This window comes from Chinchilla lanigera, unplaced genomic scaffold (assembly GCF_000276665.1).
Source record: "Chinchilla lanigera isolate Chin_1 unplaced genomic scaffold, ChiLan1.0 scaffold00001, whole genome shotgun sequence".
NCBI lineage: Eukaryota > Metazoa > Chordata > Mammalia > Rodentia > Chinchillidae > Chinchilla > Chinchilla lanigera.
The window spans coordinates 218,030-229,736 of NW_004955402.1; the positions used below are offsets into that span (position 1 = coordinate 218,030).

The 11,707-nt window shown below is 41.2% G+C and overlaps 1 protein-coding gene across 1 annotated transcript in view; it reads left to right on the forward strand.

Annotated features, from left to right (window-relative positions):
• Positions 1 to 7,598, forward strand: part of Mc2r (melanocortin 2 receptor (adrenocorticotropic hormone)) — a 35,115-nt gene extending 27,517 nt beyond the window's left edge. The window contains exon 2 of the mRNA XM_005372543.2: positions 6,411 to 7,598. Within this exon, the coding sequence (XP_005372600.1) occupies positions 6,532 to 7,425 (894 nt within the window). The 5' untranslated portion in view covers positions 6,411 to 6,531 and the 3' untranslated portion in view covers positions 7,426 to 7,598. The remainder of the gene's footprint in view (positions 1 to 6,410) is intronic.
• Positions 7,599 to 11,707: the final 4,109 nt, after the last annotated feature.

An 11,707-nucleotide genomic window follows, 5' to 3' on the forward strand; every position in this document is an offset into this window, starting at 1 on the left:
TCTTCAATCTCCTTTTTCAGAATACTGTAGTTTTCAATATAAAAGTCTTTTGCTTCCTTCATTAGATTGGTTCCTAGATATTTCATTTTTTGATGCTATTGTGAAAGGTATGGTTTCCCTAATTTCTTTCTCAGTGAGTTTGTTACTTGTGTACAAGAATTCTATTGGTTTTTGAGTGTGAATTTTGTATGCAATTATGGTGGAGTTTTGGGGGTCTTCTATGTAGAGTATCATGTCATCTGCAAATAATGATAATTAACTTCTTCATTTCCTATCTTTATTCTTTTTATTTCTTCCTCTTGCCTAATTGTTCTGGCTAATATTTCCAGAACTATATTAAATAGGAGTAGAAATAGTGGGTGTTCTTGTCTTGTTCCTGATTTCAAAGTGAAAGCTTTCAATTTTTGACCATTTAGTATGATATTGACTGTTGATTTTTCTTAGCTGGCTTTCATCAGATTGAGATGAAAACTATCTATTCCAGTTTTCTGCAGTGTTTTTATCATAAATAGGTGTTGGGGCTTGTCAAATGCCTTTTCTGTATCTATTGAGATGATCATTGTGGTTTTCATCCATGGTTCTGCTAATATGGTGTATTGCATTTATTGATTTGCATATGTTGGACCATCCATGCATCCTTGGGATGAATCCTGCTTATACATTTTGATTATTGTTTACTCTTGTATAGAACTCTGATCTATAGTCTTCTTGGCAATTTGCTCTATTCTGTTTGCCAGTATCTTATTGAAGATTTTTACATCTATGTTTATTAGGGAGATTGGCCTGTAGTTCTCTCTTTTGTTTGACTCATTCTCTGGTTTTGGTATTAAGATAATGCCTGCTAACAGGATTGAGTTTGGGAGTATTTCTTCCCTTTCAATTTCATTAAAGAGTTTGAAGAGTAGTAGCATTAGATTTTCTTTAAATTTCCTGTAGAATTCAGCAGTGAATCTATCAGGACCTGGGCTTTCTTTGTTGGTTTTTAATTACATCTTTAATTTCATTTACTGATATTGTGTAATTTAAACTTTTTATATATTCTTGATTCAGCTTTGGCAATTTATATGTATCTAGGACTCTGTCCATTTCTTTGGTGCTTTCCATCTTATTGGAATACAGGGTTTTTGAAGTAGGTATTGATGATCTTCTGGGTTTCTTCTGTGTATGTTGTGATTTCATCCTTTTTATTCCTAATTGCATGGATTTGAGTCTTGACTTTCCTTTTTGTGATAAGGTTGGCTAAATGTTTGTCTATTTTATTTAAATCTTTCAAAGAACCAATTCTTTTGGTTCACTGATTCTTTATATTGTTTTGTTAGTCTCAAGTGAATTAACTTCTGCTCAGATCTTTATAATTTTTTGCCTCATATAGGCTTTGGACTTAACTTGCTCTTCTTATTCTAGAAGGTTGAGGTTCAACATTAGGTTATCTATTTGAGCTTGCTTTGTTTTTCTGATATGGGAATTCACCTCTATAAATTTCCCTCTTAAGACTGCTTTAATTGTATCCCATAAGTTCCAGTATGTTGTAATGGTATTATCATTCAATTGTAGAAAGTGTCTAATTTTTTCTTTAATTTCATCTGTGACCCATTGGTTGTTGGGGAGTGTTTAATTTTCATGTGTTTATGCAGTTTTTGTGGTTTCTTTTGCCATTAATTTCCAATTTCATTGCCTCATGGTCTGATAATATGCATGGGATAATTTCAATTTCTTTGCATTTACTTAAGCATGTTCTATGAGCTAGTATGTGATTTATTCTGGAGAACATCCCATGTGCAGCTGAGAAGAATGTGTATTCTGATGTTGTGGGGTGGAACACTATAGACATCTATTAAGTTCATTTGTTCAAAAGTTTGGTTCAGTTTTGGCATGTCTTTTTTGATTTTTGGTCTAGTTGAGCTGTCTATTTGTGACAGCTGGGTTTTAAGGTCCCCTGTTACAATTGTATTAGTGCTTATTTGATTTTTCATGTTCATTAATATTTGTTTTATGTAGTTGGATGTGCTGTTATTTGTTCCATATACAGTTATGATTATTATCTCTTCCTCTTGGATTGTTCCCTTAATAAGTATGCAGTGACCTTCTTTGTTTCTCTTAATCAGTCTTGGTTTGAAACCCACTTTGTCTGCAAGAATAGCTACCCCTGTCTTTTTTCCATTTCCGGTCTCATGAGGTATTGTTTTCCATCCTCTGACTCTGTCTAGGAATTTCCTTTTTTAGTTAAATGTGTTTCTTAAGTGCAGCATATTGTTGGATATTATTTATTAATCCATTCTGCCAATTTGTTTCTTTTGATTAGTGAATTTGACCATTTACATTGATGATTATAATTAATATGTATTGACTTATCCTTATGTTATTTTCCTGTTATTGATTCCCTTTAGCTTCTTTCTGTATAATTGCTTACCTTTCTTGGTGGATTCATTTTGTTGGTATTTATGGAGTTGTAGTCTTCATTATCTCTTTCTAGAATAGCCTCAGAATATTTTGGAGTGCTGGTTTAGTGTTTGTGAATTTCTTCAGATGTTCTTTGTCATGAAAGTATCTTATTTCTCCATCAATTTTGAAAGATAGCTTTGTGAGATACATCAGTCTGTGTTGGAGGTTGCTTTCTTTTAGAGCTTGAAATGCATCAAACTCTCCTTGATTTAAGAGTTTGTGTTGAGAAGTCTGCTGTGATTTTGATGGGCTTTCCTTTATAGGTGATTTATTTCTTTTCTCTAACAGCTTTAAATATTCTGCTCTTATAAAGTATTTCAGGAATCTTGGCTATTATGTGCCTTGGTGTAGATTTTTTTCATCATGGATAATAGGATTTCTATATGCCTCACTTACTGTATGTTAAATTCTTTTTCAATACTTAGGAACTTTCTGCCACTACTTCTGTGAAGAGGTTTTGTATGTCATCCCAGTTGTTGACTCTTTGTGATAGTTTCGGTGTGATTGGTGTTTTGTTCATAAAGTATTACCTACATCAATGTCTTCAAGAGTTCTACTTATTCTATCATCCAGTAGATTTAGTGTTTCTGTTTTTATATAGAGATCTTTGATGCATTTAGATTTTAGTTTAGTGCACGGTGAAAGATATGGATCTAATTTTCATTTGAATTACTTCTGTGAGCAGATCTTTTATGTCATTTGCACTATCTCTTACTTTATCACTGACTCTGATCAATCTTACATTAGTCTTCTTTGCATAATTTAGCAGCTGTTGGATTTTTTGTAGTCCTTTTCTATTTTTAAGAAATCTTTCTTTTATTATCACTAACCACAACCCTGTCTTCAATATTTGATATTTTGTCTTTACATTGGCTCATTCTGCTGCATATACTTTCAATGAAATTTTTAACCTCCTGGATATCTGTTTGAATCTGTTTCATAGATTCCATTCCTCTGTTGGGCACTCATGATTTCTACATTTTCCTAAGCTCCTTTATTTTTTATCTGTATCTACTCTAGATTCACTAACCATGTCCTTCACTGCAGTCATCATCTCTTTAGTTATCTGAGAAATTATTTCTAATTTGATTTTTTTTCTAGAGCTTCATTCATCTGGTTTTTTCTCCCACTGTTACCACTTTAGAGAGTTCAGGTAGGCAGCTTTTTCAGGTGAATTGTTCTACCTCATTGCCCCAAGTTTGCCTTTGCAGAGCTAAAAGTCTGAAGTTGCATCTTGCTTCCATGTCTTCTCATTTTCTGATTTTTCTTTTACTTTAATTTCTGTTTTGATGCTTGTAAATTGTTTATGATAGGTAGCTTTATTACTAGAATTGAGAATCCTTAGGAAATGACTAATTTTCAGAGATATCTTTAAGGTATAGCTGGCTTTGGGTTTTGAATCTATTGCAAGATCCTACCTCTTAAATTTATTAGGGATGAAAAGTTGGTACCTATTTGGCCTAGCCACTGCTCCTTTAGTACTGGCCCATAGTATTGTTTATGACCCTCAGGCAATCTCAGTTTTGGCATACAAGGAAAAATAACTGATTCGAACAACTATGTCACCTGGGCTAATGTAGTACAATCAATAATAACAATAGCATTAAGCACAGCCTAGAAAATGACAGTCTGTGGTAATTATTAATTTGCCACCTTTAACCATATAAACAAGATTTGTAGTTATATAACAAAGTCTAAAATAAACCAGAAAATTGTATGCAGAAAATAGGCTCTCACTATGGCAATTTTACCCTCAGGGAATAAAATTTAAAAGGAATTAGAGGAAAAATAAAAAATGGAAGACAGTAAGAAATTAGAAGCAAAGTTAAAGGACAAAAGAAGATTATGAAAGCTTTGGGAAACTTGAAGACAAAAGGGAAAGAAGAAAGGGAAAAACAGGAACAAGAACAGAACAAACAACAGAAAACATAGAAATAATGTTTATACTCATAAAAACAAGAACAATGAAGAAGAAAAAAAAGCATATAAAGGGAGGAAAAAATATCTATAACAGGAAATGTCTCTGCTGTCACTGGTAGAAAAAAGAGTAGACAGAGCCCAGATCCAAGTTGGTTGATCCAAGAGCCAGCAATATAATTACAATGGGCTGTGGATAATCCCAGCAAGCCTATGTTTTCAGCTCCACTGCAGTTTGGGCTGCTTCTGGTCTCTGGCTGTGAGGCTAGGACCCAAGTTGTCCAGCCTACAACACTCCAGGTGCTTCCTACTGACTTGAACTTGGCACCCCGCCCTGGGTGTCTCCCATGGCTGTGCCTTGCCCTGACATTGAGAGTCCTAAAAAGGAGCCAACACACTGCTGATCTGAGTTCTAAGTTCACTTGGCCCCTTTCCAAAATGGAAACTTGCCAATCTCCCTCTCCTGGGGATGCTCAGACTGGATTGGAATCACTCACCAGCCACTGAAGTCCACAGTGTCCACTGCAGTCCACAGTGTCCAGTGCTTTATTCCACTGGTATGTTTCTCTGTGGAGGCCTTTTGAGTCACCAGTAGTCATCATGCCTCTATGGGCAGATTTCAGCCACCTTTCCCCTGCCATGAGCCAGGACTGAAGGAGAAAGGACAGCTTGCCACCTCCCTCTTCTGGCTTGAGGTCCCTCTCTTTTCTCTCCCTGTAAGTTCCATTTATTGCTTCAAATCCTCGCTGGGTCCCAGGGACCCACTTCCCTCCTTCTTCTCTTCCACACATTGATATATTTCAGCATTAGGACTCAAAAAAAAATCCAGCTTTCTTTTTAAGAACCTGCACAGTCTTAGAAAGCAGTGATAAGCTGGCCATCTTAGAACACTGCTGGCCACTCTTTCCTAGTTTCTACCTTGCTCACAAACTTTCCCCAAGCCTGACCCACTTCTTCCTCCTTCACAAGGAGACTGATTCCTTTCCAGGAAGGACTTGACGGCTTTGTACCTACAGCTGTACTCTCAGACTCTGTGTCCCTTCAGCTTACTTCAGGATGTAGGGCCACTTCCCACCCACTTTCCTGCAGAGGGCTTTAGCTCTGCCTCAAGGAAGAGAAGTGTGTAGAAGGGGTGTCATGTCTAAACCCACCACAACAGCAAGGCAATTTTGATACATTTCATAAACCTGCTACCAGTGCCACCTTCTGGAAAATTAATCAGCACAGATTCCAATTCTCTTGCTAAGCAGGCCTCTGTAAGCCATTGGTTTTTTTTTTCTGCTTGAGAGAAAAGTAGACATTTCTACTGCTATAATTCAACTCTGTCTCCTGACATGACACTGCTGAGAGATTATTTTGTTTTGTTTTGTTATTTGATATGGTACTTTTCTAAGTTACCCAACTTGGTCCCTCACTCCTGAGCTCAAGTAATCTCCTGCCGAGGCCTCCTGAGTAGCTGTATCTACAGATGTGCACTACGACACCCAGTTTCTGAGAGCTCTTGAGGGACAGATAATAGCATCTGTGGCACTGTCATCCTTTGAGTGGCTCATCAACACTATGCCATTAGCCCACAGCTGTAGGTACAGGCTGTGGCCCAAGAAGATGAACAATGAAGACAAAAGGACAGACTGTTTCATCTACCTACGACCTCATCACCACCCCCAAGTCAGAGAAGGGTGGCCTGCGTTTTCCTGATGCCACCTCTCACTTCCTTTGCATCTCTCTGTCATAGCTGGTGCTGCTATTTCTCTGACCTATCACATACACACACCCTTGCCTTCCTAGGAAGAGCAGAGGGGAGAGAATAGGAGAGAGAATGCCCCTTATCATTATATCAGGCTCAAAATTGCCTTCATCATTATCTCAGGGCTCAAAATTGCCCTGAAGATATCATTCACAAAGGGCTAAGATGAAAGGTCAGTAAATTGTTTTACTGAAATGGCTACTATGATATTTATAGAGGGTATTGAGTTATCTTAAAGAAAATGTGGCTTTTTAAAATTTTGTAGTCTACTTTGTAATGGACATTTCTGCATGTTCTCTTTCAGGCAGTTGGGTGATTTTATCCTCAGACTTCCAGCAAGTGCTACAAAGAGGAAGATATTCCGAAGAACCAACCAAGTTCTCTGTGAGACCAGAGAACCAAGTTTTCCATTAACCCTAGGAGAAATGAAGCACATTATCCACTCAAATGGAAATGTAAATGGCACAGCAAGAAACAGTTCAGACTGCCCCCTTGTGGCTATGCCAGAAGAGATATTTTTCATAATTTCCATCATTGGGGTTTTGGAAAATCTCATTGTCCTCCTGGCTGTGATCAAGAATAAGAACCTCCAGTTCCCCATGTACTTTTTCATCTGTAGTTTGGCCATTTCTGACATGCTGGGCAGCCTATATAAGATCTTGGAAAATATCCTGATCATGTTCAGAAACATGGGTTACCTCAAGCCTCGTGGCAGTTTTGAAACCACAGCAGATGACATCATTGACACCATGTTCATCCTCTCTTTACTTGGCTCCATCTTTAGCCTGTTGGCAATTGCTGTTGACCGCTACATCACCATCTTCCATGCCCTGCAGTACCACAGCATTGTGACCATGCGCCGCACCACTGCTGCCCTAGCAATCATCTGGACCTTCTGCATTGGGAGTGGCATCACCATGGTGCTCTTCTCCCATCATGTCCCCACGGTGCTCACCTTCACGTCACTGTTCCCACTGATGCTAATCTTTATCCTCTGCCTCTATGTACACATGTTCTTGCTGGCTCGCTCCCATGCCAGGGACATTGCCACCCTTCCCAGAGCCAACATGAGAGGAGCCATCACTCTGACCATCCTGCTGGGAGTCTTCATCTTCTGTTGGGCCCCTTTCATCCTTCATGTCCTCTTAATGACCTTCTGTCCCAGCAATCCTTACTGTACCTGCTATATGTCCCTCTTTCAGGTGAATGGCATGCTGATCATGTGCAATGCAGTCATTGACCCCTTCATCTATGCTTTCCGGAGTCCAGAGCTCAGGAGTGCATTCAGAAGGATGATTTCCTACAGCAAGTACCCATAGAATCACGAGTCCTGAGTTAAAGATGCAGTAAGATAATGTCATCGAGAGACAGACCGTGTCATAGGACAGAGTAACATAACATACCGCTTTGGGGTTTTGGGGTGTTGGAGTCTCCTTCTAGAGGTGGTTTCTGGGTTCTTTCCATTTCAAACAAAGAATTGAATAAAACAAGAAAAAACAGTGGTAACATTTCACAGTTATTTGAGATAAGAAAAATTAAATGTAAAGGGTGAGGGAAAAACTAGCTCTGCAGAGTGAAACTGGGCTGGGTAAAAGAGAGGAAAAATAAAAATATAAATATAAATATAAAACAAAAATACACCCTGGGGGCACATGAAAGGCTACCCTGGAGAGGCACAATAGTGAATGCTTAATGGCAATTGTCTTTTTGTTCATTCCACACATCATGGGTTCTCACATGATTGTGTCCATATATGGAGTCCTGAGAACTGTTTTCCACATGTGTCCTGGGATCTAGTCGTGACTACTCCCCCAACCAGCTTTGCCACACCCTGCCTACCTGGCTCAATACTACCAAATACTGGTGCCCCAACCCCCTCCCTTTCCGATGGGCAGAGGACAACCCTACTAATGCTGTCCTGTGAGCAGTCTTCTTGCACGCACACTGTGCAACTTCGTTATTAGAGGGGTAAAACGGTGTGCCTGAAACAAGGGCAGAACGTGAAGCACACATGGCGGCACAAACTGGAGCATCATAGGCCAGGTCCAAAAGTTGCTCCATGGATACCTAGCAAGCTCTCCTGACAGATCTTCTGAGCTGGAGGCCGTGGCATCCTGCCTCAAGAAGTTAAAGTAGCTGGGCAAGTGTGAGTCAACCTTCCATCAGTTTGGGAGATACACAGGATTAATCAACTTAAAAGGAGAAAAGGTTTATCTTGGCTTTCAGATCCAGAGAGGTTTCAGTCAGCAAGCATCCACTCTGCTGCCTGTGGGCCTGTGGCGAGGCAGCACACCATGGCAGCAACGCGTGGCAGAGGCAGCTCACCTTATGGCAGCCAGGAGGTCGAGAGAGAGAGACAGGAAGGGACCTGTGTCCCCAGTCCTTGTGTAGGGCGTGACCTCCTGAAGGTCCCACCACCTCCCAACAACGTCAAGCTAAGGACCAGGCCTTCAAAGCATGGATGGGCTACTGGGGACCACTTATCTGAAGCACAGCAGCAAACAACTCAGGGCAGAAACCGTCAGGTCTTTGTAAGCCAGGGGTGCTAATAGCATGGGCTGATTACCTATCTCCATGGCCATGCAGTGATTAGCGCCCTCTCTCCCACCCTCTGCCTCCCTGCTTTATCTAAAGCATTTCAATTGCTTTGGGAACCAGCCAGAGTATAAATTACTGTGTTAAATAATCACTTTGGAGTTTCCAATAATAACGAACCTTCACCATGAGTCTTATTTGCTCACTGAATTCCCCATCATGTGTGAGGGGAATTAATGTGTTACCTGACCTTAAAATCTATGCCTGGTTAAATCTCCTTGTGCTTTAGAAGCATAAAGTTCAGAGGAGAGAATAAACAAATTAATTTTTGAATCCTATGTGGGAATGCATAAAGGTCAAAGGAAAACTGATTATTTGAAGTAAGTGTGACAAATATTTGTGTGTTTTTCCAAATACATTTTGTGAATAGAGGGAGAGACTAATGGACACAGACTGACAGACAGACAGATAAACTGACAGAGATTTCATCCTGCACTTAGACTGTGAGAAAACCAAGGGGCTGAGGATTTAGCTCAGTGGCACAGCACTTACCTGGCAAGCGCAATGTTGTGAGTTCAATTCCCGGTACCAGAGAAAAACCAAAACAAAGGAGAAAACCAAGACCAAAACAACACACCAAGCAGCAGGTTCTTTCTAGAGGCCCAAAGGCGTGATGAGAAAAATTCCACCTCCTCCCCAAGTGACTCTGAAAGGCAGATGCAGTCACTGAAAATTGTACACTGCCCATCAGCCACAGTCAAGTTGCTGGAGGTGGAAAAGTGGCACCTGAACAAGAGTACAAGGACACATAGTCAGTTCATCCAGATTTCACGGCTGCAGCTATAGCTCAAAGCGGCCCCTGATGCTGGGTTGAGTTCCTCGGGCTGGAGAGGACCGGAGGGGCTGAGGGACAGGGATAGAAGATGGGTAGGGGCTACGGAAGCTGCTGCAGTGTGCCTCTGGAGGAGCCCACACTTTGCCTGTTTCAGAGAAACCTGGTCCTGGCAGCAAAGAACTTGCTGCCCAAGGTGGAAGATGTGGAGGACAGAGAAGGGTGGACAGATGCTGGGTGGGGTGCAGTGTCTCAAGCATAGGAAGTCAGGGGGAAGGTGATGACATGCTAAGCTGGCCAGTGGCACATGGGCACCTGAAACACACCTGGCCTTTCTCAAGAACTCACATGCCCAGCTTTGGTCAGGAACAGCTCACCATCACAGCCAATGCATCATGCTCAGCCAACTCAAGTGTGTGGGGGTCTGGATGCAGGTCAGGTCACCTGAGCAAACAGTAGTTGTCCCCAAAATGGCAATGGCCAGGTGAATCTGGGTGCACTTCCTGCAGGAGAGTTTGAGAAGACAGCCATGACCAAGCTGGACAGCTTGGGATGGGCTTGATGTTAGCCACAAGGAAGACAGGAAGCTCAGGAGAGGAAGACTGCAGGGGCATATATCCCGTGTTCCCATGTGGTTCATGTCACCAGCTGGGCCACACCCACAGGGCCTCTTCTCCTATTCTGTCCTGTAAGAATCCTTTCTGGTCCTCCCCACTCCAAATGGGCTGTATTCTTCTAACATTATCCTGGGTTTATTAACATAGAGTATAAATTTAAATTTAACATATAAATATAAATTTAATATGATGTATTTAAATATTTAAAAATTTATTACAATAAAAGACCCACTGCCATTAATACCCTTCAAAATCCTCCCCCTTACTTTGAACACACTTATCTCATCGTTCTTGCTACTGTCTGGAGCAGTTCTGAAATGAGGAAGATTTTGAGGGTGATTAATGGCAATGTGTCTTTTACTATGGCAATTCTGTTGAAATTTAAACATTCACCCTAATTTTCAGTCACCCCTTCCTTGTATGATACTACATGTAAGGTTTTTAGCCTAAAATCTGAGGTGCAGTGTTATAAGTAACTTTTCTAAAGTGCTATTTTTATTTTTAAAAAATAATGTAGAGCACACTTTTCTGTGATCGAACTGTGTTCTCAGTAGAATATAACCTTTCCTTGAGGCAGCCCAGAGCTGGTATGCCTCACAATGTCACCCCAGGCAAGGTCCCGTGCCCTCTCCAGGGGTGACTGTCTCCTCTTGAGCACTCAGCTGTCATCCACAACAGTTGTCTGAGCAGAAGAGCCTGGAATTCCTCTCTCTGCCCTTGCTGAGTTATGTTTAATGTGGAAAAGAAGGCTGGTCTAGTAGCATGTAAAGCAGGGACAGCTCAAGTGCTGATTCAGAGGCATTTCTAACTCTAGGTCCCTGATGTGTTCAGGTGGGGTCCTTAGTGCTCATGATTGCTAAAGATAGTGTGGCCCTTTCCTCTCAGTTCATGTGTAACTCAAAGTGAAAACCATATCCAACCATGTTTGTGTAAGGGACATCAGTGAGGCTCAGGGTTCCCCTTGTTGTGTACTTTGATGCTGTTATCAAATTGTCAGATTGCTAAACTGCTTCTGGTATGTGCTCAGAGCTAATCATGACTGGCAGCACCCCACCTTAGCTTCCTGGCCTTCTCAGGACAGAGGCAGGCAGGTGGCCCTGACCTTGGAGTCCCAGAGCCCTTCCCACACAGCTGCTCACAGAGCAGTTACTGCGATCCCGCCTTATGGTTCTGAGGCCTTGCCCCAAGCTCAGAGCTTCAGCCTCGTCAGACACATGATGACAACTCCAGCCTCCCCCTTGTGTTGATTCCAAGGCTAATCCCTTTAGAGCACTGCACACATTAAACTCAGGAAGTGTGAACCATTTGTGCTGATATGCCAAAAGTCTGCTCTATGTGAACACAACTGCATGGGCACAAATACCTCTTGGCAAAAGCCCACAAGTTCTGCCCTGTCCTCAGGACCCTGGCTACCACCTATAGATCTCCCCACGGAGCAAGAAGAATAGGCACACAGGCGTCTGGTTTTGGCCCAGAGTCTAGAGTAGAACTCGACACTCAGACTGTTTTAAAACAATGTTCTGTGCTGTTTGACTGTTTTTCTTATTTAAATAGAGAATGTTTCATATTGTTTGAAACACAGACTCGGTGAAGTCTTTCCCATCCCCAAGTCCCACC